At 48.6% G+C, this 26846-nt stretch overlaps 4 protein-coding genes across 5 annotated transcripts in view; 1 reads left to right on the top strand and 3 right to left on the bottom strand.

Annotated features, from left to right (window-relative positions):
- LINGO2 (leucine rich repeat and Ig domain containing 2) overlaps window positions 1-26846 on the top strand; it is a 246234-nt gene that overhangs the window by 187508 nt on the left and 31880 nt on the right. The gene's annotated exons all lie outside the window — the stretch shown is intronic.
- LOC138733457 (inositol 1,4,5-trisphosphate receptor-interacting protein-like 1) lies at window positions 12313-13969 on the bottom strand. Its single transcript, XM_069880649.1, has 2 exons — window positions 13645-13969; window positions 12313-13595 (listed from the first exon to the last, which is right to left on the bottom strand). Exons 1-2 carry the CDS (start codon window positions 13967-13969, stop codon window positions 12313-12315), a joined length of 1608 nt encoding a protein of 535 aa, XP_069736750.1.
- Window positions 17205-18755, bottom strand: LOC138733367 (inositol 1,4,5-trisphosphate receptor-interacting protein-like 1). The gene is made up of 2 exons (XM_069880489.1): window positions 18429-18755; window positions 17205-18377 (listed from the first exon to the last, which is right to left on the bottom strand). The coding sequence occupies exons 1-2, from the start codon at window positions 18726-18728 to the stop codon at window positions 17205-17207; spliced, it is 1473 nt and encodes a 490-aa protein (XP_069736590.1). The 5' UTR covers window positions 18729-18755.
- On the bottom strand, window positions 22060-23716 carry LOC138733456 (inositol 1,4,5-trisphosphate receptor-interacting protein-like 1). Its single transcript, XM_069880648.1, has 2 exons — window positions 23392-23716; window positions 22060-23342 (listed from the first exon to the last, which is right to left on the bottom strand). Exons 1-2 carry the CDS (start codon window positions 23714-23716, stop codon window positions 22060-22062), a joined length of 1608 nt encoding a protein of 535 aa, XP_069736749.1.

The following is a 26846-nucleotide window of genomic DNA, read 5'->3' as shown; positions in this document are numbered from 1 at the left end:
CTACCCCGCCTCCTCTCCTACCCTTCCTATCCCACCTGAAGAGTTTGTACCCCACCATAGCTGCACTCTAGTTATATGAGTTGTCCCACCACATTTCTGTGATGGCAACGACATCATAGGCCCCTTGCCCTACGACAGCTTCCAGCTCTTCCTTCTTATTCCCCATGCTGTGTGCATTGGTGTAAATGCACTTCAGCTGAGCTGCCGAGCCTTCAGCCCTCTTAGAGGGAACAGAGTTCGTTCCCAATTGCCTGGTCACTGGAGTAGCTAGCTCCAGAGTGCCTGTATCTCCCTTAGCACCCTTAGGTGTGTTCTCCCCCAGTTTCTGTGTGGTGAGGTACTGGCAGTCCTCTCCAGCAGACCCTCTCCCAATCACCAGTGCCCCACGTCCAGGCTTGTTCCTGTCTAGCCTGGGCTCAACCCCCCTCCCCCTTCACATCTAGTTTAAAGCTCAATTGATGAGCTTAGCTAGGTTTCTCGCAAGGGCTTTAGTTACCCTAGGAGACCCACGTGTCCCGTCCTTATCAAGAAAGCCTGGGGGGGGTGTGAGCCATCCCATGATCAAAGAAGCCAAAGCCCCTCTCCTCACACCAGGCTCGGAGCTAGGCATTAATCAAATTCTTCTTCCTGGCTTCCCGCTCCTCTCTATTTAGCATTGGGATGGAGCAGAACACTATTTGTGCCCCAGAGCCCTCCATCACTTTCCCAATGACCCTGAAGTCATTCTTGATGGTTTTGGCCTTTTTGTTTGTTAGGTCGTCATTACCAGTTTGGACTACTATCAGAGGATAGTAGTCTGTCTCGTGGACTAGGGAAGGAAGTTTTCTAGCTACCTCCTTCCCTGATGCACCCAGTAAGCAGCAGACCTCTCTGTGGAGCGGGTCCGGTCTGCAAATGGGTCCCTCTGTTCCTTTTAGGAGGGAGTCTCCTACAACAATCACCCTCCTCTGCTTCTTGATGGAGGATGTTTTTATCTTTTTCTGAGGATGGTGCAGCCTAGGGAAGGATTCTAGGCTGTGGGAGCCATCATCCTCATCCTCAGGGTTAGATTCCACCTGCAGAACCTGATACTTGTTCACCACGGGGATCTGGGGTTTTGCTGTCTGGGTGAGGGGAGCAGGTTTCCTTCCTCTGGCAGGAACTTGCTGCCATTCCCCATTTCTTGTTCCCCCAACCATGCAGTTTGCAGGTGGATGGTGTTTGGAGACACCAGCTCCAGCAGGCTGCTGAGTTAGTGAGAGGGCACTACTCCACTGGTCTATCTCCCTCTCGCACTCCCTGATGGTCCTCAGCCTCTCCACCTCCTCCCTGAGCTCCTCCACCATGTGAAGGAGTTCCCCCACTCGAGTGCAGCTTTCACAAGTGGAGCCAGTAACAGAGGCAGGAGCCGGTGTGGGAGGCGGCACTGCCTGCAGCCCAGGGTCTGGGGAGCTGCCTGCACCCACTGTGGCTCTGGCTGGGTGGCAGCATCCACCCTGCCTGCTGCAGCACGAGGGGCAGCTTTAACCTTCTGCCGGGTGGCCACCATCGTACTCAGTGTCTTCTGTCTAGTCCCTAGGTCCTCTCTGCGCCCTGCCTTCTCGCCCTGCCTTCTCGCCCTGCCTTCTCGCCCTGCCCGCTCGAACTGCCACGCTTCTCACTGCCACGCTCCTCTTCTCGGTGCTCCCAGGGGACTGTTTAAATCTCCCGCAGTAGCCGCCGGGACCGTCCCCCTCCCGTCAGGCCCCGCGCGGGACCAGCGTGTGGGGCTGTCAGGACCCCTGCCTGGGTTTTGCTGGGATTTTCCCGGCTCCGGGAAGCTCCCACCGCCTCAAAAAGTCCACCCCACCACAGAACTCACCGTCCTGCTGCCGGGTGCTGTGAGACCTCATCTGGACTACTGTGTCCAGTTCTGGAATCCTCAGCGTAAGAAGGATATGGAATTGTTGGAACGGCTCCAGAGGGCTACAAAGATGATCAGAGGGCTGAAGCACCTCCCATGTGAGGACAGGCTGAGAGAGTTGGGGTTGTTTAGCCTGGAGAAAAGAAGGCTCCAAGGAGGTCTTATAGCAACCTTTCAGTACCTGTAGGGGGCCTGTAAGAAAGCTGGGAAGGGACCTTTTACAAAGGCTGGTAGTGATAGGACTAGGCACAATGGGTTAAACTGGAGAAGGGCAGATTTAGACTAGATATAAGGAAGAATTTCTTCAGTATGAGAGTGGTGAGACACTGGCACAAGTTTCCCAGAGAAGATGAGGCTGCCGCATCCCTGGAGGTGTTTAAGGTCAGGTTGGATGGGGCCTTGGGCAGCCTGGTCTAGTGGGAGGTGTCCCTACAGGGGGGTTGAAACTAGATGATCTTTAAGGTCCCTTACAACCCAAACTAATTCTATGATTCTATGATTCTCATGTATGCATTGCCTCCTTTTTTTCATGATATAAGCTATAATCACATCTAGCATTATTTTTAATGCCGATTTGGATATTAGATGCAAACCTTTCTAGATGAGATCTGTAATTATAGTCAGCTACAACTAGCAGAAAAAAGGTGAATGCATTGAAGAATATAGTTTTGCTGGAAAGATTCTTGAGGTAGTTAAGATTGCTGCCAATAGTTAAAATGGTTACAGGTTGAATTATCCATAAATAAACCCTCAAACAAGTCAGTACCCAGTGGATTTAGTTCATTTCTGACTATGTTAATATGTCATGGCTGTTTACCTAATGTTTCATCTACATCTTCAGCTTATGAATTCTTTCATATGATAACTCAGAAGTGTCCTTTTACTGGACACTGTTAGTCTTTTGATTTTAATAAAGATTCTCGGCACAGGAGGAATTAAGCAATACAGATTTTTACTCTTATCCCTTACAAGGTGCAAAAGAAAAACATGTACCCCCCCGAAAGATGTATATGCAGGATATTTAGTGACCTAAATTGTTGAGCATCATCTGTAAAGGTGCAAGTAGTTGTTGCATGATGATTATTCTCATCAGCCTAAAGCATAAAAGCAATTGAGTGAAAAAAATCCTTGTGTTATGTAAAATGATTGCTGCCTGTGAGCCATAATAAGCAATGATGTTCTCACAGTGGTGATGTTAAGCAGCAGAACAAATGAGTGCAGCCTGCTGATTGTGCAATGTCTTCATCATTACCAATTGCTGTAACCCCCAGTAAGTAAATGATTTAATTATTGGAGTGTCTGTATGATCCATTTCTCAAAGAAACGAAGAATAATGTTGAGAATACAACAAAGTTGCCTTTGACACCTACTGACTTAAGACATAATTCCTACAGCCCTAGGTATTTCTCCTTGTTGTGGTTTACTTGTGCTCTGCACTATGTCCAGAAGGAGTTTTAAAGGAAAAGAATACAGGTTAGAAATCATGTTTCAAAGTATAACTGATTAAAAAACTGTCAGGAGAGCAGGAGGGAAGAGATAGGATGAAAAGCTAGGCTTTCCGTATACAATGCATGACAGTAGCATCTCTGCAACTTCACTAGATTTATTTCTTTATCATACCTACAGGCTGGGCTTGATCCAGAAACTGATGAGTTTAATGGTGTGATTAATATATTAAGAAATGCAATTAAACACTAATAAGAGAGCAAAACTGCTGTAAAATGTCATTGGGTCTACACAGAAATGAGATTTCCTATGTATTCCATGATAACCTTCCCTTATGGAAAGTGAGCAGGCGGCAATGATTTGCAAGTTTAATTTCAAGATAACAGTTTGCATCTATGGTGATCCAGACCATCAGATGCATTGAATAATGAGTGCTGAAAATCAATGAAAATCATTTTGTGATTAAACTTAATTTGCAGTAGGAGCTGCAATGTAGCATTAAGAATTTTGCCTAGTTTCAGTTGTGCTTGTATCTATGTCAGAGCCAGATCAGGTATCTCAGTATTGCATTGTAGATGGCAGTGTGCACATATGCCAAATAGCTTATGAACCATAATCCCGTTTTCAAAAGGACATCCAGCAGTTAGGAACTGTAGACTTCTTGAAATCTAGACGAACTTCCTTGTTTACTTTTTCCCTTCTGGTAAGATCACCTCCTGAACCTACCTTTGCAACTGTAAGTCCTAAAATCAAAATGTTTTCCAAATATTTTGAATATCTTATAACTCAAACTACTTTGTCAATTTAAGTAGTATAAAATGGGAAGAAGGAAAAGAAAATGAGATTTCTTACCTGTATCATGTATTCTCTGCAGCAGATTTTCAGTTTTTAAAGGCAGAACTTTGAGACAGAAACTCTCTGTCTCCCTGTGTATGGAAAACATTTAGCACTGGGTGCTGCTTTTAGCTGCCAAACATTGGATTTCTTGTTCTTTTTATAAGATGGTAAAATGCATATAAGGTGGCTTTATCAATCCCAAGGAATTCTACTTTTTCTCTCTTACTCATTTTGAGTAGATCACGTTATTCTTTCTTATTAGACTGTAATTGCTCTATAATTATTTTAACTATAGCTGGGACAATAAGTCTTGATTGAACAGTACCTTAAAAGGAGCACTGTCAATTCAAAAAAAATATCGTCTCACTTGATTTTTATTACTTCTCACCTCCTCCTGCTGTAAGTATCACAAAAGGTCACAATAAAAGAAAGAAAAAAGGAAGGATTAAAAAATTTGAGTCAGGATGATCACTCACATACCCCTGTAACAATCTATCCTCTCCAGAAAGACTACTTGAATAAAGCATATTTTGCTGGATACATTCAAGAAAAAAAAAAAAAAATCCTTTTTAGCCATGCTTCTTTTTACTCATGCTGTGCATGGTGTTTCAGTACCTGCCAGGACTTACGACCTCATGGAGGACCCATCCTGGAGCAGTCTGTTTCTGAATGACTGCACTCCATGGAAACGATACATGGAAGGACCTACACTGAAGAGGTTTGTGGAAGACTGTCTTCCATAGGTGGCACCTCATGCTAGAGCAGGGGAAGAGTGTGAGCAGAAAGAAGAAGCAGACACAATGTGTGATGACCTGACTGTAAGATCTATCCTCCATTCCCCTGTGCCATTCAAGAGAAAGATATGGAGAAACTGAGAGTGCAGTTGAGCCTGGGAAGAAGGGAAGGGTAGAGAAGGTATTTCAAGATTTGTTTTTATTTCTCATTACCCTACTCAGTTTTGATTGCATATAAATTAATTTTCCCAAGTTGAGTATTTTTTGATCATGACAGTAACAAGTGAGTGATCATTCCCTATCCTGATCTCAACCCATGACCTTTTTGTTGTATTTTTCTCACCTGTCCTGTTGAGAGGAGTGAGGAGTGATAGACCAGCTTGGATGCGCGTCTGACATGCAGCCAGGGCCAACCCACCATACTGGCTTTGCAGGCACTGGGGCCAGATACTTAGAAATTTTTTAGCTGTGTATGGCAGTGAACAGAATCTCGTACTTGGATCTCTTACTTGTGGTCCTTTGTTATTTCCATAAAGTAATAATTTGCCTTCATCTGATGCAGATTTATTTTCTTTATAACAAGGACAAACAAGTTCTCTAATATGAATTGCATGGTGTGTCCCATCTCCTCCTCTACTCACCTCAGTTTGTTCCCTTTTATTCCCATCTCATTCTTTAAGTGCAGTCTGATACCTGTGCTTGAACTGAATTCCTAATTTAGTGAATGTCCTTAAAAATATCTGCAAATCACAAACATATACTTGTGTGAAGTTGTCAGGTAACCTTGCAGTGTGAATCTCCTAATAGCATATTTCTTGTAAGTGATTTGGTTTTGGAAGTAGTGTGCTTACCATATATTATTTAATAACTTGAATAAATCTTTAATTTATAACTAAATTCAGGCACCAGATTAGTTTTTAGAAAACACCACAGCTTTCAGTGATGGATTGGCCTAAAGAGCTTGCAAGAATCTTGTTCAGCATTATTGCTTTAAGATGTCTTGGAAAATGGAAGAAAATGTTCAGAAAGCTGCAGTGGAAGAGATTTTACATGATAATGCAATTGCAATTACTTCAGACATCATGTTTTTCTTCTGTGCTGCTATCACAAAAAAGAATAACTATGCAAGAGAAGCAGGGATATCAGTGGAAAGGGGCCTTCTAATTGCTGTTGTTTTGCTGTAATGCACTTGCCTGTAAATGTCTACTGAGCTGAGTCCACCTCTTAGTTCATCTGGTCTTCTGGCTTGTAAAGCAATTATGGGATACACCAGCTTTCTGCTTAAACAGCACAGCTGCTTGAGATGTCACAACCAGCATACTTCTTTTTGTTCTTATCTGAAGTGCAATATCTAAGTCTGAGGAGGTTATGATACAGCTTGAAGCATATATGTTGGTGGAAAAGGGCTTCTTTCTTTTCTAAGAATGTTAGGGGCATTCTGAGTACTTATTTCCCCAGTGCTGAGTACACATGTTTTAAAATAAATAAATCCCTTCAGTTAATCAAGTTTTTCCGTTACTCCTTTCCTATAGTTGATTCCTTATTCTTTGCATGTGCTGTGCAGTTGGTAGATGCTCACCAGTTTATACCACGTTAAAATTCACACAGGTAGTGTTTTTCTTTTCCTGTTGCACCAAAAGATGGCTCCCAGAAGCTGTCTTTAGCCTACCTAAGTAGCTGAAAAATAGTGATTACTACCCTGCTGCTGCACTTCAAAGGGTGTAAATTTGAAAGCTATTTTGACTAACATCTGCATGCTTAGCACAAGGAAACTCATAATGGAAGGAATGACGTTTGTGAAGTGCATGTATATGCCCTAGCTGACATGCAAGCCTAGTCATTGTACCAAGCATCAGGGAAGAGAAACCAACCATTAGCTGTGCCACCGCAGAGGTGGACTCCCATGGAGCTCTTTGTGATGTAACAAGAAAGACACCTCAACATAACATATAAAGCTTTAGTCTATACTATCGGAAAACACTTTCTTGCTTGCTTCCACATGCTGTTTTCTTGAAGTTGCTGCAAAATGTACATCCTGAGAAGCCAGCAGTGAAATTCTTTTGAGAGCCAGCTCTAGGCCAGAGATTGGCTGGTTACAAGATGGCAAGATATAGCCATAGCTAACACGAAAGCTATTTGTGTTGGATATGACAATTCACTGTATGCACCACATCGCAGTTGGTCTGTGAATTTGTGCTGTTGCACATTTAATAAGAATGACAATGATATAATCTTGTCTTTTTAAGTATGTGCCTAGTGTCTTAGAGAACTCCTACAGACTGATAAATGTCCTTGTCATAGGAAAGGTGCTGCCAGCCAGGAAAAATAAGCATCGATAGAGACTCTTCTTCAAATGGATTGATTAGGATTTGCAAATGACATACATAATAGTTCCTTGGAAGTGCAGGATATTAAGGGGAACTTTTATGGATGGTAGGAAATGAAATCGAAATGCATGGATAGTTAAATGCAAGAGTTAACTGCTGGTTCTTGCCTTGTATTAGGGCAAGAGAGAAAGGTAGCTGTTACCTGCAACCATCAATAGACAGGATTCTCAGCCACAACAAATCACTCTGCCTTTAAGTCTATATTACTATGTTTCACAGACAGAATATGGTCTACAAACCTGGATGCAAAAAGGCTTAGTGTAGTCTGTGATCCAAAGCCAATTAAAGTCAAAGTGGATCTTGAATAAAATCAGAGTATTGAATCTTGCTTACATTTCATGACAGAAATTGAGTCCATTGCAGTTCTACAATGACTGAATTATTCCTGTTGTTTTCTCTTTGTGATGAAGTACTGACAAGCTCTGAGAGCAGAGGTAAACTAATCCTTTTTCAAATTATTCGGTCCTCTACAGTGAATGTAGTACCTGAGCATTTTCACCCAATCACCTTACAATAAACTGGAGGGTAAGGGGAACATGGCTTTATAAGCCAAGTTGCTTAATGTTTCTCATCCTAAAAAAACAGCTTTATTTCCAGGCATCTAAGTTACATCTTTGCTGAAACAGTTGATTTTTTTTTAAGCAGTGCTCACAGAACATGAAACAAAAATGTGGAGTGGCCTCCTAGAGCTGCATTACAGATGGTTGTGAAATTCCTAATTGGGAGAAAACCCCTGGCTTTGTATAGTGAAGCAAAAGGCTGGTGTGTGCTGATGAAACCCCTCCAGGATTCTGAAGGGTACCACCTCATTTTTTTGCATACATATTACATCCTCCTACTGATTCCATTAGTGATTCATGGAAATTATACCTATTAAACGCAGAAACATTCATGGATCTGATTGCTGACATGAACAGATTGGTTACAAAGACACTAAGGCACTAGCTGTAAATTGAAAGACACTTTATTCGATGAAGTTAAAACATGGTGATAGGATGGTATTTTCTTTGGACTTTGAATTCCTGCAAGGTAAAATTATTTCTTTGAGAAAATAGAACATACTGGTTTAATGTGTTTTGTGGTGATAGGAAATGACAGGAGCAGATTTTCTAGCTAGCACAAATAGCATAGATCTGTAGGGTGCAATGGGTTTCCATGATTTTGCATAAGCTGGGAATATGTTCCTTTTTATCCATAATCAGTGTATGCAGAGATTTGCAGCTTGGCATCTTCAGCTCGGGCTCTGAGCAGAAAACCATCAGCATCTCTTATTTCCAGACTAGCACAAAGGGCATATTAGAGTGTAAAAGAAGGGATGGGCAGAAAGCATTAGAGTATTAATACAGTAAGCTATTGTCAGGCCTAATAAAAGTTGATAGAGGGTGAGACAATAACAGAAGTTTGAGTAAGGATCATTGTGCATTGAATGTGTTAAGAGACATCTGCATAGCAAGGAACCTCCTTCCTCCTACCTCCTTTTCCCACCTTCTGGGAAGATGTACTGTTTGAGTCTGTCATTCTTGTCTCAGCTCTGTGTTCATGCTAGCAGGGCTAGAAAGGTGATTTTGGTTCCCTGACTGACTGGGTCTCTACATCCGTGCTTTCAACCTGTACAACGAAACATGCCTCATTTTTCATTTTGGACAATTGAGTCCATTGCAGAAGTAGAGATTAACAGAAAAAAAGTCATCTTCATAGCATCTCAGTTACATACTAGGCAGTTACAGCTGCATGATCTTCTCTAAAGATGGCATGGAAAGACTCTGCTAGCACAAAAGATCAGTCTTGCCGTTACCTAAAATTAAAGTCCAGACACTAAACCAAACTGAAACTGCCAAATTTTGCAAAGCTTAAGACAGAATCATTAAACAGATGAGGGCCTCTGGCTAATAAATTTGGTGTTCCTTTATATAGCACAAATAACACCTTCTCTGGACTTATTTCTATGATTCTTTGCAGTGTAAAACTAAAAAACAAACTGAAATAATTAAAGTGACATATAAACAGATTTGTATTAAATGGCACACTGGGAAAGCTAAGCCTATCATATGTGACAGCCACAGTATGATTGGATTCTGGGATACTGGCTTACCTTGCTCATACATCCTTACACATGCCTGTGGTTGTTCAGTTCTGTTGACCTTGTTTATAAGAAACTGCTGCCTGGGCTGCAGATTTTCTGGCAGTACATCTCAAGAAGAAGTGTTTAGCTAGATTATACAAAATCATTAACTGCAATCAAAGGTATAATCAGTTTTCTAAAGTAATCATAATATTCTTACTGAAGGGGCTCTCTCAAGGAAAAACATGGCTAGGGTTTGTTGTACTCATCTGTACCACAGCTGTAAATGCAAACTGACAGATTTGTATTTTGTGTATCTTGATTGCTCCTTTTAGCAGGGCATCAGATCCTCCCACACCAGATAGCTAGAGGTGACTGTCGGTGTCTAAATTGTGATTATGTTTAATATTCTCAGTCAGGAAAAGGAATGCAATATTGTAGCAGAATAACTTTCTGGAACTTCCCCATCTCTGAACTTACCTGTAGGGAAACAGTTCCTGTTTGGTGTTTTGTTTGGGCTAGGTTTTTTCCCCACTTATTTGGTGGTAGAGACTGGTGTTTCTAATTAGACTTAGATATTTTCATTCTGAAGAGACCAGAGGTTTGCGATGCACTGTTGCCTTCGGAGGCGTGGCGACCAACCCCAGGCCGCTCGGTCCATGAGCTCACAAACACCAATGTGGTGGATGGCAAGTGGTGGATGGCAAATGGCGTTTGTTGATACGTAACACAGCCTTATATAGCCTGGGCTTACGACGGGCCTTTTGCTTCCGGGCCTTTTGATTCCGCAGGCAGGCTCGAAGAGTCGACTGCTGCCTGGAGACGGTCCACGAATTGTGTGAAACTCTCACTTTCACTTTGTTTTATCATGGACCATGGTGATGGCTTGGCAATAACTCCAGAAGCTGTGCGAATGGCTTCTCTGGCCGCACGGGTAGTTGCCATGACTTCATGGGCCCGCAGGCCCTGGGCTTGCGCCTGAGGGGTGATCATTGCTGGGTCTGTTCCCATCAGCTGCTGCAGGCTGGAGCCGTGCAGTGGGTGATCTGCCCCAGCTACTTGGGCCAGCTGCTTCACGCAGTTGTCCTCCCATTCTTGTTTAAAAACAATCATCCCTGCCCCGTCGAATATTAATCTACAAGCTTGTTTTATATCAAAGAGCAGCATATCATCTCCACCAAAAACGCTGTCTATGAGGGTGGAGACCATGGCAGAATTAAGTCCTTTATCTGCAATTGCTTTAACAATTGCTTGTATGTTCTTAGGGTTTATTGGTGAGTGGACACTCTGTCCCCCATCTGTCACCTGGACCGGGAATGCTAGTGTGGCTGATGGGGCCCAGTCGGCACACGCTATCTTTATTTTTACCCTGTAGTGTGAGGATATACAGAACAACTGAGAGGTTGTCAGTCATGTCTTACTGTGTGCATGTTGACTGTAGTAGGAAAGAAAAAGAAATTTAAAAGAAAAGGAAGAGGAAAAAAAAAAGGCCCTAGGAGCTTTGCCTAAGCCTGATGTACACAAATCAGTTCCTTTGCATCGAGGCTTTAAGATTTCTTTGCAATGTTGAAGCTGATTCAGAGATACTTCTTTTTCGTGTGTTCATTCCAGAGTGCATGGTGTGCTGATATCCCATCAAGCCTTGGGCTAATCATTGTGCTTACCTAGCTCCTGAGATTTCACAGAATCACTGGGTTGGAAAAGACCCACAGAATCATAGAGTCCAACCATTCCTATCAATCACTAAACCATGCCCCTCAGCAACTCATCCACCCGTCTTTTAAATACCTCCAGGGATGGTGTCTCAATCTCCTCCCTGGGCAGCCTGTTCCAGTGCCCAGTGACCCTTTCTATGAAAAATTTCTTCCTGATGTCCAGCCTGAATCTCCCCTGGTGGAGCTTGGGGCCATTCCCTCTAGTCCTGTCCCCTGCGTGGTAAACAAAGTGTTCTTATGGCCAATTTTCAGCAAACCAAAATTTTTTGTGGGAAGGTTCAGGCCACAGTGTGAAGACCCACTGGTGTGAAAGGTGTAGCGATAGCATTTCATATGAATTTCAATATCAGTTTAATGGGAGACATCTCAAAATCTTTCCTTAACCTTGCCGCACGTGTTGAAGTCTTCCTCATTAAGGTGGTAGGAACCTTGGCTTGCGGGCCTTGAGAGGGTATGGTGAATGAATGTCATGTCATACAGGAGCCGGAGCAGCCAGAGGCCCCCACCACAATCGTGGCCCTTGTTCCCTGTGCAAGGTGCTCCCTACTCAGACAGCATGATACCCGCCTCCCTGCGGTCGCCCAAGGGCAGCGATGTTGGGCTGCCAGGGTTTGGTTTGCCTCTCCCCAGGAAGGCGCTTCAGGATCCCCATGGCACAAAGGCAATGTGCACGGCTGTGGAGGGGGACAAATTATTTCCATCGGCTCAACGCAGGAGCACAGAGAGCTGGGGGAACTGGTGAAAGCAGAACGCAGTGCACCAGTCCTTGGCTCTGCGGCAGCTGAGCAGCCAGCACCCTATGTCCACGTTCCCTGGGAAAGTGATGCACAGACACCCCGAGATGCAGCCTTTGTTCAAACACACCATTTATTGGCAACTTTGTACAGTGTAAATAACCTAGGGCTAGTGAGCAGACAGTGGCTCATCAGTGGTAGCTTTGGCTTGGTCCTGGTCCAGCAGCACCCGCTAGCAAGAATTTATGGCACATGTGAAATCGCCACCACGGCCGTGACCGCACAAGTGAAAAGGCAGATGAAAGTCATCTTTGTACCCACCCTGGTCATCGCCGTCCACTGCACTGAGGAGATCGCTGAAGGGAGAACACAGCCACTCCTGGCAGAGAGCTGCTGCGCAGGGGGTCTTCCCTCTCTGTGTCCTGCATTCACCCTCTTCTTCCCCTGCAGTGTGAGGATATTGCCTGCTGCCAGCTGTGAGGTCCACAATCAAGCTGTGTGCATGGAGATCTCTTTCAATATCCCTTCACGAGCAGTCTTGCAAGTCGATGTTGCAGCTGTTTGAAATCACGCAGTGCATCGGCATAGGCCTCTGGATCCTTTGTGAAGCGTTGGAAGAGATTGAGTGGCTCGGCCTTTGTGAAGGATGGCGGCAAGTTTATCTCCTCGGGCACGTTCTCGTTGCCAAGGAAGAAGTGTTTAAGGCACTTCTCCTTCAGGCAGCCGAGCATGTATTGCATGATGTCTTGCAGCCGCTGTAGGAAATACTTCCTGTGCCAATCTGAGACGGGGATTGTGGTCAGGAGGTGCATGACAACTGTCTTGAAGTCATAGCTGGAAAAGTTTGTGTCCCTCAGGAGGAAAGCGCAGTGGTGAAGGCATTTGAGGTGGACACGGCCGGTTGGGATCTGCCTGGCCATGTACCTGAAGAACTTCACCTCTGCCACAGCGTAGGTGACTGGCCATGTAGTGCTTGGGGTGGAGGTGTCCTCTGTAGCCTGGCTACTTAGGAAGATGTCTGAGTCTCCGTACTGCACCCCAAAGATCAACTCACCGAAGTGGGTTCTTCCGGAGGCACTTGTCAGCTCCAGCCTGCAGGACCGGCTGGAGGGCAGCATCTTCATGTTGTAGCGACTCGAATGAGGCACATCCATCCAGGCTGACATCATGAGGTTCTGGAACCAGCGGGCAGTTTTGTGCACATCTAGGTAGCGTCCTGTGCAGAGGGTGTGTAGGAGGATGGGGTCCTGATTTTTAATGATGTCCTTCTGAAAATCGTGGAGGAAGCAGAGCATGTTCTCCTCCGTCTCCTGCCCCATACAGGTACACTCCAGCTCCACACAGATGCAGGGGTCTCCTGCTGGCATCTCCCCTACAGTGCCCAGCTCCAGGTTGAAGATGTGGCCAAGAGGGGCCTTCAGGGGCAGGAGCAGCTGGTAGACAGCGTTATCATTACAGGGAAACCAGCCTTCAAAGGAGCTGCCCACACTGATGGCTTGTTGCAGCACAGGGTAGAAACTCTTGCACAGCTTCTTTTGGAAGACACAGAGGAGTTCATCCACCAGCTCATTCACCACCAGGCCACTGTAGGTCAGACACTGCACTGGCTTCCGACCACGCTTTTCAAAAATCCCGACCTGATCCCTCTCATCATCAGAACTTTCTCCTTCACTTTCTTCTTCCTCCTTCTCCTCCTCATATTCCTCCACCTCCTCATATTCCTCCACTTCCTCATATGCCTCCTCATATTCCTCCTCCTCCTCATATTCCTCCACCTCCTCACATTCCTCCTCCTCCTCTTCCTCCACCTTCACCATGTTGCAGCCAGGGCTGCAGCTTAGTGCTGCTGCTGCTGTCTGACTCACGGCTCCTTTTCCTCAACCACCAGCAAAGGCCCAAGAGCAGGACCAGGCCTCCAGCAATAGCCCAGAAGTGCCACTGCTGCAAGGCAGTAGAGAGCAGTGCTCCCCAGGCAAAGTCCCACGGCTCCTGTGTCCTCTGCTCCCGGGACCTCTCCTCTATCTCCTGCCACAGCCAAGCCATCTCCTTCTCCAGGTACAAGGCACGCTGCTGCATGCGCTCACACATGGCCTCATCCAGCTCATCACCAGCCATCGGCAGGTTCTTCATGAGGTGTAGGAACACATGGACGAGGAATGTAGTGGCAGCCATGGCCTGCAGGAGGAAGGAGAAGAGGGGTTCAGAGGGGCTGGGCTGGAGGGAGCTGGTGGCAGGGGAGAGACACTTTTTGGGCAGGCAGGAGTGGGGACGAGGCAGCTGGGAGGCAGTGATGCCGTTGCACCGCGCCCCGCCCAAGGTGGTCCTGTGAGCGGCTGGGGCCTTGACGCTGGGGCAGAACTGATCCTCCCTGAGACCCAAGTTTCCGCCCCAGGCCTCGTCCAGCCCAGCCTCCCACCACGTGTGTCCTCACCACCATCCCACGTCGCACTGGTCAGGGCTGCCTGCTGGCACCTCTATAACCTCCCCTGTGGTCTCTCATCCTTTGTGATGTCACAGGCACCGGAGCACACCACAAGCTCACCCCCCCAGCCAGCCCCAGCCTTCACCCACACCCCCAGCTCAACGACTTTCAGCTTGTCCCCGTCTTGTTCTGTCCCCTGTCACTTAGGAGAAGAGGTCAGCTCCCTCCTCTCTACAACCTCATTTGAGGTAGTTTATTCATCTTTGCCAAAAAACCCCACCAAGCCTCTGACACCATGCTAGGATGTCCATTCCCACTGCTCTGCCTCTGCAGTTTGCATCCTGCGTGTTTCTCGCTACGTCACAAGCTTTACTTTCATGGCAGTAAGCCTAAAATTTGTAATCTATTTGTCTGTTTAGTTTTATAATATTTCAAGAATTGCTCAGGCTTGGAGCAGCAAGTTGCACAATGCGATTTCCCACAAGGCAGTCACTTCAAATCCCTTTCTTTCCCCTTCCTCCACCCCAAAGTAAAACGAAACAAAATGTAGAGAGCAATAAGGTCTCCCCTCAGCCTTCTGTTCTCTAGGCCCAACAACCCCAGTTCCCTCAGCCGCTCCTCGTAAAACTCGTTTTCCTGCCCCTTCACCAACTTCGTTGCTCTTCTCTGGACATGCTCCAGAGCCTCAACATCCTTCCCGTAGTGTGGGGCCCAGAACTAACACATTATTCAAGGAGCGGTCTCACCAATGCCGAGTACAGAGGGAGAATAACCCCCCTGGACATGCTGGTCACGCCATTTCTGATACAAGCCGAGATGCCATTGGCCTGCTTGGCCACCTGGCACACTGCTGGCTCACATTCAGTCGCTGTCAACCAACACCCCCAAGTCCTCCTCTTCCAGGCAGCTTTCTAGCCACTCTTCTCCTCGTCTGTAGCACTGCATAGGGTTTTGTGCCCCAAGAGCAGGACCCGGAATTTGGCGTTGTTAAACCTCATGCCATTGGACTCTGCCCAGCGGTCCAGCCAGTTCAGATCCCTTTGCAGAGCCTCCCTGCCCTCCAGCAGATCAACACTTCCACCCAGCTTAGTGCCATCTGCATCTTCCACCCAGCTTAGTGCCAACCTGGTTATTCTGTGATTCTGTGATTCTGATTCTGTGATTTTTCTGTCATAGTCTCTCCTGTGTTACTATTGTTTTGCTTTAATTTTATGCTCCCCCTCTTCCTTTTTCTTCCCCTTTCTATTTTGGTCTCCAGTTGCATCTGGTTTCTTCTTAGCACACAATTTGATTCTTTCAGTAGGATTGCCTCCTGTGGGCAGTGACCTGTCCTTTCCTGTAGATTGGGTCCCACCCCACAGCTCTGCATCAGTGGAGGTCATGGAAGTCTGCCTGGTCTCTGAAAATACAGAACCACTGAGAGGTTGTCAGTCATGTCTTACTGTGTGCATGTTGACTGTAGTAGGAAAGAAAAAGAAATTTAAAAGAAAAGGAAGAGGAAAAAAAAAAGGCCCTAGGAGCTTTGCCTAAGCCTGATGTACACAAATCAGTTCCTTTGCATCGAGGCTTTAAGATTTCTTTGCAATGTTGAAGCTGATTCAGAGATACTTCTTTTTCGTGTGTTCATTCCAGAGTGCATGGTGTGCTGATATCCCATCAAGCCTTGGGCTAATCATTGTGCTTACCTAGCTCCTGAGATTTCACAGAATCACTGGGTTGGAAAAGACCCACAGAATCATAGAGTCCAACCATTCCTATCAATCACTAAACCATGCCCCTCAGCAACTCATCCACCCGTCTTTTAAATACCTCCAGGGATGGTGTCTCAATCTCCTCCCTGGGCAGCCTGTTCCAGTGCCCAGTGACCCTTTCTATGAAAAATTTCTTCCTGATGTCCAGCCTGAATCTCCCCTGGTGGAGCTTGGGGCCATTCCCTCTAGTCCTGTCCCCTGCGTGGTAAACAAAGTGTTCTTATGGCCAATTTTCAGCAAACCAAAATTTTTTGTGGGAAGGTTCAGGCCACAGTGTGAAGACCCACTGGTGTGAAAGGTGTAGCGATAGCATTTCATATGAATTTCAATATCAGTTTAATGGGAGACATCTCAAAATCTTTCCTTAACCTTGCCGCACGTGTTGAAGTCTTCCTCATTAAGGTGGTAGGAACCTTGGCTTGCGGGCCTTGAGAGGGTATGGTGAATGAATGTCATGTCATACAGGAGCCGGAGCAGCCAGAGGCCCCCACCACAATCGTGGCCCTTGTTCCCTGTGCAAGGTGCTCCCTACTCAGACAGCATGATACCCGCCTCCCTGCGGTCGCCCAAGGGCAGCGATGTTGGGCTGCCAGGGTTTGGTTTGCCTCTCCCCAGGAAGGCACTTCAGGATCCCCATGGCACAAAGGCAATGTGCACGGCTGTGGAGGGGGACAAATTATTTCCATCGGCTCAACGCAGGAGCACAGAGAGCTGGGGGAACTGGTGAAAGCAGAACGCAGTGCACCAGTCCTTGGCTCTGCGGCAGCTGAGCAGCCAGCACCCTATGTCCACGTTCCCTGGGAAAGTGATGCACAGACACCCCGAGATGCAGCCTTTGTTCAAACACACCATTTATTGGCAACTTTGTACAGTGTAAATAACCTAGGGCTAGTGAGCAGACAGTGGCTCATCAGTGGTAGCTTTGGCTTGGTCCTGGTCCAGCAGCACCCGCTAGCAAGAATTTATGGCACATGTGAAATCGCCACCACGGCCGTGACCGCACAAGTGAAAAGGCAGATGAAAGTCATCTTTGTACCCACCCTGGTCATCGCCGTCCACTGCACTGAGGAGATCGCTGAAGGGAGAACACAGCCACTCCTGGCAGAGAGCTGCTGCGCAGGGGGTCTTCCCTCTCTGTGTCCTGCATTCACCCTCTTCTTCCCCTGCAGTGTGAGGATATTGCCTGCTGCCAGCTGTGAGGTCCACAATCAAGCTGTGTGCATGGAGATCTCTTTCAATATCCCTTCACGAGCAGTCTTGCAAGTCGATGTTGCAGCTGTTTGAAATCACGCAGTGCATCGGCATAGGCCTCTGGATCCTTTGTGAAGCGTTGGAAGAGATTGAGTGGCTCGGCCTTTGTGAAGGATGGCGGCAAGTTTATCTCCTCGGGCACGTTCTCGTTGCCAAGGAAGAAGTGTTTAAGGCACTTCTCCTTCAGGCAGCCGAGCATGTATTGCATGATGTCTTGCAGCCGCTGTAGGAAATACTTCCTGTGCCAATCTGAGACGGGGATTGTGGTCAGGAGGTGCATGACAACTGTCTTGAAGTCATAGCTGGAAAAGTTTGTGTCCCTCAGGAGGAAAGTGCAGTGGTGAAGGCATTTGAGGTGGACACGGCCGGTTGGGATCTGCCTGGCCATGTACCTGAAGAACTTCACCTCTGCCACAGCGTAGGTGACTGGCCATGTAGTGCTTGGGGTGGAGGTGTCCTCTGTAGCCTGGCTACTTAGGAAGATGTCTGAGTCTCCGTACTGCACCCCAAAGATCAACTCACCGAAGTGGGTTCTTCCGGAGGCACTTGTCAGCTCCAGCCTGCAGGTCCGGCTGGAGGGCAGCATCTTCATGTTGTAGCGACTCGAATGAGGCACATCCATCCAGGCTGACATCATGAGGTTCTGGAACCAGTGGGCAGTTTTGTGCACATCTAGGTAGCGTCCTGTGCAGAGGGTGTGTAGGAGGATGGGGTCCTGATTTTTAATGATGTCCTTCTGAAAATCGTGGAGGAAGCAGAGCATGTTCTCCTCCGTCTCCTGCCCCATACAGGTACACTCCAGCTCCACGCAGATGCAGGGGTCTCCTGCTGGCATCTCCCCTGCGGTGCCCAGCTCCAGGTTGAAGATGTGGCCAAGAGGGGCCTTCAGGGGCAGGAGCAGCTGGTAGACAGCGTTATCATTACAGGGAAACCAGCCTTCAAAGGAGCTGCCCACACTGATGGCTTGTTGCAGCACAGGGTAGAAACTCTTGCACAGCTTCTTTTGGAAGACACAGAGGAGTTCATCCACCAGCTTATTCACCACCAGGCCACTGTAGGTCAGACACTGCACTGGCTTCCGACCACGCTTTTCAAAAATCCCGACCTGATCCCTCTCATCATCAGAACTTTCTCCTTCACTTTCTTCTTCCTCCTTCTCCTCCTCATATTCCTCCACCTCCTCATATGCCTCCTCATATTCCTCCACCTCCTCACATTCCTCCTCCTCCTCTTCCTCCACCTTCACCATGTTGCAGCCAGGGCTTTCCTTAGTGCTGCTGCTGCTGTCTGACTCACGGCTCCTTTTCCTCAACCACCAGCAAAGGCCCAAGAGCAGGACCAGGCCTCCAGCAATAGCCCAGAAGTGCCACTGCTGCAAGGCAGTAGAGAGCAGTGCTCCCCAGGCAAAGTCCCACGGCTCCTGTGTCCTCTGCTCCCGGGACCTCTCCTCTATCTCCTGCCACAGCCAAGCCATCTCCTTCTCCAGGTACAAGGCACGCTGCTGCATGCGCTCACACGTGGCCTCATCCAGCTCATCACCAGCCATCGGCAGGTTCTTCATGAGGTGTAGGAACACATGGACGAGGAATGTAGTGGCAGCCATGGCCTGCAGGAGGAAGGAGAAGAGGGGTTCAGAGGGGCTGGGCTGGAGGGAGCTGGTGGCAGGGGAGAGACACTTTTTGGGCAGGCAGGAGTGGGGACGAGGCAGCTGGGAGGCAGTGATGCCGTTGCACCGCGCCCCGCCCAAGGTGGTCCTGTGAGCGGCTGGGGCCTTGACGCTGGGGCAGAACTGATCCTCCCTGAGACCCAAGTTTCCGCCCCAGGCCTCGTCCAGCCCAGCCTCCCACCACGTGTGTCCTCACCACCATCCCACGTCGCACTGGTCAGGGCTGCCTGCTGGCACCTCTATAACCTCCCCTGTGGTCTCTCATCCTTTGTGATGTCACAGGCACCGGAGCACACCACAAGCTCACCCCCCCAGCCAGCCCCAGCCTTCACCCACACCCCCAGCTCAACGACTTTCAGCTTGTCCCCGTCTTGTTCTGTCCCCTGTCACTTAGGAGAAGAGGTCAGCTCCCTCCTCTCTACAACCTCATTTGAGGTAGTTTATTCATCTTTGCCAAAAAACCCCACCAAGCCTCTGACACCATGCTAGGATGTCCATTCCCACTGCTCTGCCTCTGCAGTTTGCGTCCTGCGTGTTTCTCGCTACGTCACAAGCTTTACTTTCATGGCAGTAAGCCTAAAATTTGTAATCTATTTGTCTGTTTAGTTTTATAATATTTCAAGAATTGCTCAGGCTTGGAGCAGCAAGTTACACAATGCGATTTCCCACAAGGCAGTCACTTCAAATCCCTTTCTTTCCCCTTCCTCCACCCCAAAGTAAAACGAAACAAAATGTAGAGAGCAATAAGGTCTCCCCTCAGCCTTCTGTTCTCTAGGCCCAACAACCCCAGTTCCCTCAGCCGCTCCTCGTAAAACTCGTTTTCCTGCCCCTTCACCAACTTCGTTGCTCTTCTCTGGACATGCTCCAGAGCCTCAACATCCTTCCCGTAGTGTGGGGCCCAGAACTAACACATTATTCAAGGAGCGGTCTCACCAATGCCGAGTACAGAGGGAGAATAACCCCCCTGGACATGCTGGTCACGCCATTTCTGATACAAGCCGAGATGCCATTGGCCTGCTTGGCCACCTGGCACACTGCTGGCTCACATTCAGTCGCTGTCAACCAACACCCCCAAGTCCTCCTCTTCCAGGCAGCTTTCTAGCCACTCTTCTCCTCGTCTGTAGCACTGCATAGGGTTTTGTGCCCCAAGAGCAGGACCCGGAATTTGGCGTTGTTAAACCTCATGCCATTGGACTCTGCCCAGCGGTCCAGCCAGTTCAGATCCCTTTGCAGAGCCTCCCTGCCCTCCAGCAGATCAACACTTCCACCCAGCTTAGTGCCATCTGCATCTTCCACCCAGCTTAGTGCCAACCTGGTTATTCTGTGATTCTGTGATTCTGATTCTGTGATTTTTCTGTCATAGTCTCTCCTGTGTTACTATTGTTTTGCTTTAATTTTATGCTCCCCCTCTTCCTTTTTCTTCCCCTTTCTATTTTGGTCTCCAGTTGCATCTGGTTTCTTCTTAGCACACAATTTGATTCTTTCAGTAGGATTGCCTCCTGTGGGCAGTGACCTGTCCTTTCCTGTAGATTGGGTCCCACCCCACAGCTCTGCATCAGTGGAGGTCATGGAAGTCTGCCTGGTCTCTGAAAATACAGAACCACTGAGAGGTTGTCAGTCATGTCTTACTGTGTGCATGTTGACTGTAGTAGGAAAGAAAAAGAAATTTAAAAGAAAAGGAAGAGGAAAAAAAAAAGGCCCTAGGAGCTTTGCCTAAGCCTGATGTACACAAATCAGTTCCTTTGCATCGAGGCTTTAAGATTTCTTTGCAATGTTGAAGCTGATTCAGAGATACTTCTTTTTCGTGTGTTCATTCCAGAGTGCATGGTGTGCTGATATCCCATCAAGCCTTGGGCTAATCATTGTGCTTACCTAGCTCCTGAGATTTCACAGAATCACTGGGTTGGAAAAGACCCACAGAATCATAGAGTCCAACCATTCCTATCAATCACTAAACCATGCCCCTCAGCAACTCATCCACCCGTCTTTTAAATACCTCCAGGGATGGTGTCTCAATCTCCTCCCTGGGCAGCCTGTTCCAGTGCCCAGTGACCCTTTCTATGAAAAATTTCTTCCTGATGTCCAGCCTGAATCTCCCCTGGTGGAGCTTGGGGCCATTCCCTCTAGTCCTGTCCCCTGCGTGGTAAACAAAGTGTTCTTATGGCCAATTTTCAGCAAACCAAAATTTTTTGTGGGAAGGTTCAGGCCACAGTGTGAAGACCCACTGGTGTGAAAGGTGTAGCGATAGCATTTCATATGAATTTCAATATCAGTTTAATGGGAGACATCTCAAAATCTTTCCTTAACCTTGCCGCACGTGTTGAAGTCTTCCTCATTAAGGTGGTAGGAACCTTGGCTTGCGGGCCTTGAGAGGGTATGGTGAATGAATGTCATGTCATACAGGAGCCGGAGCAGCCAGAGGCCCCCACCACAATCGTGGCCCTTGTTCCCTGTGCAAGGTGCTCCCTACTCAGACAGCATGATACCCGCCTCCCTGCGGTCGCCCAAGGGCAGCGATGTTGGGCTGCCAGGGTTTGGTTTGCCTCTCCCCAGGAAGGCGCTTCAGGATCCCCATGGCACAAAGGCAATGTGCACGGCTGTGGAGGGGGACAAATTATTTCCATCGGCTCAACGCAGGAGCACAGAGAGCTGGGGGAACTGGTGAAAGCAGAACGCAGTGCACCAGTCCTTGGCTCTGCGGCAGCTGAGCAGCCAGCACCCTATGTCCACGTTCCCTGGGAAAGTGATGCACAGACACCCCGAGATGCAGCCTTTGTTCAAACACACCATTTATTGGCAACTTTGTACAGTGTAAATAACCTAGGGCTAGTGAGCAGACAGTGGCTCATCAGTGGTAGCTTTGGCTTGGTCCTGGTCCAGCAGCACCCGCTAGCAAGAATTTATGGCACATGTGAAATCGCCACCACGGCCGTGACCGCACAAGTGAAAAGGCAGATGAAAGTCATCTTTGTACCCACCCTGGTCATCGCCGTCCACTGCACTGAGGAGATCGCTGAAGGGAGAACACAGCCACTCCTGGCAGAGAGCTGCTGCGCAGGGGGTCTTCCCTCTCTGTGTCCTGCATTCACCCTCTTCTTCCCCTGCAGTGTGAGGATATTGCCTGCTGCCAGCTGTGAGGTCCACAATCAAGCTGTGTGCATGGAGATCTCTTTCAATATCCCTTCACGAGCAGTCTTGCAAGTCGATGTTGCAGCTGTTTGAAATCACGCAGTGCATCGGCATAGGCCTCTGGATCCTTTGTGAAGCGTTGGAAGAGATTGAGTGGCTCGGCCTTTGTGAAGGATGGCGGCAAGTTTATCTCCTCGGGCACGTTCTCGTTGCCAAGGAAGAAGTGTTTAAGGCACTTCTCCTTCAGGCAGCCGAGCATGTATTGCATGATGTCTTGCAGCCGCTGTAGGAAATACTTCCTGTGCCAATCTGAGACGGGGATTGTGGTCAGGAGGTGCATGACAACTGTCTTGAAGTCATAGCTGGAAAAGTTTGTGTCCCTCAGGAGGAAAGTGCAGTGGTGAAGGCATTTGAGGTGGACACGGCCGGTTGGGATCTGCCTGGCCATGTACCTGAAGAACTTCACCTCTGCCACAGCGTAGGTGACTGGCCATGTAGTGCTTGGGGTGGAGGTGTCCTCTGTAGCCTGGCTACTTAGGAAGATGTCTGAGTCTCCGTACTGCACCCCAAAGATCAACTCACCGAAGTGGGTTCTTCCGGAGGCACTTGTCAGCTCCAGCCTGCAGGTCCGGCTGGAGGGCAGCATCTTCATGTTGTAGCGACTCGAATGAGGCACATCCATCCAGGCTGACATCATGAGGTTCTGGAACCAGTGGGCAGTTTTGTGCACATCTAGGTAGCGTCCTGTGCAGAGGGTGTGTAGGAGGATGGGGTCCTGATTTTTAATGATGTCCTTCTGAAAATCGTGGAGGAAGCAGAGCATGTTCTCCTCCGTCTCCTGCCCCATACAGGTACACTCCAGCTCCACGCAGATGCAGGGGTCTCCTGCTGGCATCTCCCCTGCGGTGCCCAGCTCCAGGTTGAAGATGTGGCCAAGAGGGGCCTTCAGGGGCAGGAGCAGCTGGTAGACAGCGTTATCATTACAGGGAAACCAGCCTTCAAAGGAGCTGCCCACACTGATGGCTTGTTGCAGCACAGGGTAGAAACTCTTGCACAGCTTCTTTTGGAAGACACAGAGGAGTTCATCCACCAGCTTATTCACCACCAGGCCACTGTAGGTCAGACACTGCACTGGCTTCCGACCACGCTTTTCAAAAATCCCGACCTGATCCCTCTCATCATCAGAACTTTCTCCTTCACTTTCTTCTTCCTCCTTCTCCTCCTCATATTCCTCCACCTCCTCATATTCCTCCACTTCCTCATATGCCTCCTCATATTCCTCCTCCTCCTCATATTCCTCCACCTCCTCACATTCCTCCTCCTCCTCTTCCTCCACCTTCACCATGTTGCAGCCAGGGCTGCAGCTTAGTGCTGCTGCTGCTGTCTGACTCACGGCTCCTTTTCCTCAACCACCAGCAAAGGCCCAAGAGCAGGACCAGGCCTCCAGCAATAGCCCAGAAGTGCCACTGCTGCAAGGCAGTAGAGAGCAGTGCTCCCCAGGCAAAGTCCCACGGCTCCTGTGTCCTCTGCTCCCGGGACCTCTCCTCTATCTCCTGCCACAGCCAAGCCATCTCCTTCTCCAGGTACAAGGCACGCTGCTGCATGCGCTCACACATGGCCTCATCCAGCTCATCACCAGCCATCGGCAGGTTCTTCATGAGGTGTAGGAACACATGGACGAGGAATGTAGTGGCAGCCATGGCCTGCAGGAGGAAGGAGAAGAGGGGTTCAGAGGGGCTGGGCTGGAGGGAGCTGGTGGCAGGGGAGAGACACTTTTTGGGCAGGCAGGAGTGGGGACGAGGCAGCTGGGAGGCAGTGATGCCGTTGCACCGCGCCCCGCCCAAGGTGGTCCTGTGAGCGGCTGGGGCCTTGACGCTGGGGCAGAACTGATCCTCCCTGAGACCCAAGTTTCCGCCCCAGGCCTCGTCCAGCCCAGCCTCCCACCACGTGTGTCCTCACCACCATCCCACGTCGCACTGGTCAGGGCTGCCTGCTGGCACCTCTATAACCTCCCCTGTGGTCTCTCATCCTTTGTGATGTCACAGGCACCGGAGCACACCACAAGCTCACCCCCCCAGCCAGCCCCAGCCTTCACCCACACCCCCAGCTCAACGACTTTCAGCTTGTCCCCGTCTTGTTCTGTCCCCTGTCACTTAGGAGAAGAGGTCAGCTCCCTCCTCTCTACAACCTCATTTGAGGTAGTTTATTCATCTTTGCCAAAAAACCCCACCAAGCCTCTGACACCATGCTAGGATGTCCATTCCCACTGCTCTGCCTCTGCAGTTTGCGTCCTGCGTGTTTCTCGCTACGTCACAAGCTTTACTTTCATGGCAGTAAGCCTAAAATTTGTAATCTATTTGTCTGTTTAGTTTTATAATATTTCAAGAATTGCTCAGGCTTGGAGCAGCAAGTTACACAATGCGATTTCCCACAAGGCAGTCACTTCAAATCCCTTTCTTTCCCCTTCCTCCACCCCAAAGTAAAACGAAACAAAATGTAGAGAGCAATAAGGTCTCCCCTCAGCCTTCTGTTCTCTAGGCCCAACAACCCCAGTTCCCTCAGCCGCTCCTCGTAAAACTCGTTTTCCTGCCCCTTCACCAACTTCGTTGCTCTTCTCTGGACATGCTCCAGAGCCTCAACATCCTTCCCGTAGTGTGGGGCCCAGAACTAACACATTATTCAAGGAGCGGTCTCACCAATGCCGAGTACAGAGGGAGAATAACCCCCCTGGACATGCTGGTCACGCCATTTCTGATACAAGCCGAGATGCCATTGGCCTGCTTGGCCACCTGGCACACTGCTGGCTCACATTCAGTCGCTGTCAACCAACACCCCCAAGTCCTCCTCTTCCAGGCAGCTTTCTAGCCACTCTTCTCCTCGTCTGTAGCACTGCATAGGGTTTTGTGCCCCAAGAGCAGGACCCGGAATTTGGCGTTGTTAAACCTCATGCCATTGGACTCTGCCCAGCGGTCCAGCCAGTTCAGATCCCTTTGCAGAGCCTCCCTGCCCTCCAGCAGATCAACACTTCCACCCAGCTTAGTGCCATCTGCATCTTCCACCCAGCTTAGTGCCAACCTGGTTATTCTGTGATTCTGTGATTCTGACTCTGTGATTTTTCTGTCATAGTCTCTCCTGTGTTACTATTGTTTTGCTTTAATTTTATGCTCCCCCTCTTCCTTTTTCTTCCCCTTTCTATTTTGGTCTCCAGTTGCATCTGGTTTCTTCTTAGCACACAATTTGATTCTTTCAGTAGGATTGCCTCCTGTGGGCAGTGACCTGTCCTTTCCTGTAGATTGGGTCCCACCCCACAGCTCTGCATCAGTGGAGGTCATGGAAGTCTGCCTGGTCTCTGAAAATACAGAACCACTGAGAGGTTGTCAGTCATGTCTTACTGTGTGCATGTTGACTGTAGTAGGAAAGAAAAAGAAATTTAAAAGAAAAGGAAGAGGAAAAAAAAAAGGCCCTAGGAGCTTTGCCTAAGCCTGATGTACACAAATCAGTTCCTTTGCATCGAGGCTTTAAGATTTCTTTGCAATGTTGAAGCTGATTCAGAGATACTTCTTTTTCGTGTGTTCATTCCAGAGTGCATGGTGTGCTGATATCCCATCAAGCCTTGGGCTAATCATTGTGCTTACCTAGCTCCTGAGATTTCACAGAATCACTGGGTTGGAAAAGACCCACAGAATCATAGAGTCCAACCATTCCTATCAATCACTAAACCATGCCCCTCAGCAACTCATCCACCCGTCTTTTAAATACCTCCAGGGATGGTGTCTCAATCTCCTCCCTGGGCAGCCTGTTCCAGTGCCCAGTGACCCTTTCTATGAAAAATTTCTTCCTGATGTCCAGCCTGAATCTCCCCTGGTGGAGCTTGGGGCCATTCCCTCTAGTCCTGTCCCCTGCGTGGTAAACAAAGTGTTCTTATGGCCAATTTTCAGCAAACCAAAATTTTTTGTGGGAAGGTTCAGGCCACAGTGTGAAGACCCACTGGTGTGAAAGGTGTAGCGATAGCATTTCATATGAATTTCAATATCAGTTTAATGGGAGACATCTCAAAATCTTTCCTTAACCTTGCCGCACGTGTTGAAGTCTTCCTCATTAAGGTGGTAGGAACCTTGGCTTGCGGGCCTTGAGAGGGTATGGTGAATGAATGTCATGTCATACAGGAGCCGGAGCAGCCAGAGGCCCCCACCACAATCGTGGCCCTTGTTCCCTGTGCAAGGTGCTCCCTACTCAGACAGCATGATACCCGCCTCCCTGCGGTCGCCCAAGGGCAGCGATGTTGGGCTGCCAGGGTTTGGTTTGCCTCTCCCCAGGAAGGCGCTTCAGGATCCCCATGGCACAAAGGCAATGTGCACGGCTGTGGAGGGGGACAAATTATTTCCATCGGCTCAACGCAGGAGCACAGAGAGCTGGGGGAACTGGTGAAAGCAGAACGCAGTGCACCAGTCCTTGGCTCTGCGGCAGCTGAGCAGCCAGCACCCTATGTCCACGTTCCCTGGGAAAGTGATGCACAGACACCCCGAGATGCAGCCTTTGTTCAAACACACCATTTATTGGCAACTTTGTACAGTGTAAATAACCTAGGGCTAGTGAGCAGACAGTGGCTCATCAGTGGTAGCTTTGGCTTGGTCCTGGTCCAGCAGCACCCGCTAGCAAGAATTTATGGCACATGTGAAATCGCCACCACGGCCGTGACCGCACAAGTGAAAAGGCAGATGAAAGTCATCTTTGTACCCACCCTGGTCATCGCCGTCCACTGCACTGAGGAGATCGCTGAAGGGAGAACACAGCCACTCCTGGCAGAGAGCTGCTGCGCAGGGGGTCTTC

Source organism: Phaenicophaeus curvirostris, chromosome Z (assembly GCF_032191515.1).
Source record: "Phaenicophaeus curvirostris isolate KB17595 chromosome Z, BPBGC_Pcur_1.0, whole genome shotgun sequence".
NCBI classification, from domain to species: Eukaryota; Metazoa; Chordata; class Aves; order Cuculiformes; family Cuculidae; genus Phaenicophaeus; species Phaenicophaeus curvirostris.
Note: the sequence above shows the minus strand (reverse complement) of the source record. Positions and strands in the feature narration are given on the sequence as shown.

Coding starts and splice junctions, on each gene's coding strand:
- LOC138733457 (XM_069880649.1), bottom strand. CDS start 13,969: ATGGCTGCCACTACATTCCTCGTCCATGTGTTCCTACACCTCATGAAG. Junction 13,596..13,644: donor CCGTGAGTCAGACAGCAGCA/GCAGCACTAAGC, acceptor AGGTGGAGGAAG/AGGAGGAGGAGGAATGTGAG.
- LOC138733367 (XM_069880489.1), bottom strand. CDS start 18,728: ATGCAGCAGCGTGCCTTGTACCTGGAGAAGGAGATGGCTTGGCTGTGG. Junction 18,378..18,428: donor AGGAGGAGGAATGTGAGGAG/GTGGAGGAATAT, acceptor TATGAGGAGGAG/AAGGAGGAAGAAGAAAGTGA.
- LOC138733456 (XM_069880648.1), bottom strand. CDS start 23,716: ATGGCTGCCACTACATTCCTCGTCCATGTGTTCCTACACCTCATGAAG. Junction 23,343..23,391: donor CCGTGAGTCAGACAGCAGCA/GCAGCACTAAGC, acceptor AGGTGGAGGAAG/AGGAGGAGGAGGAATGTGAG.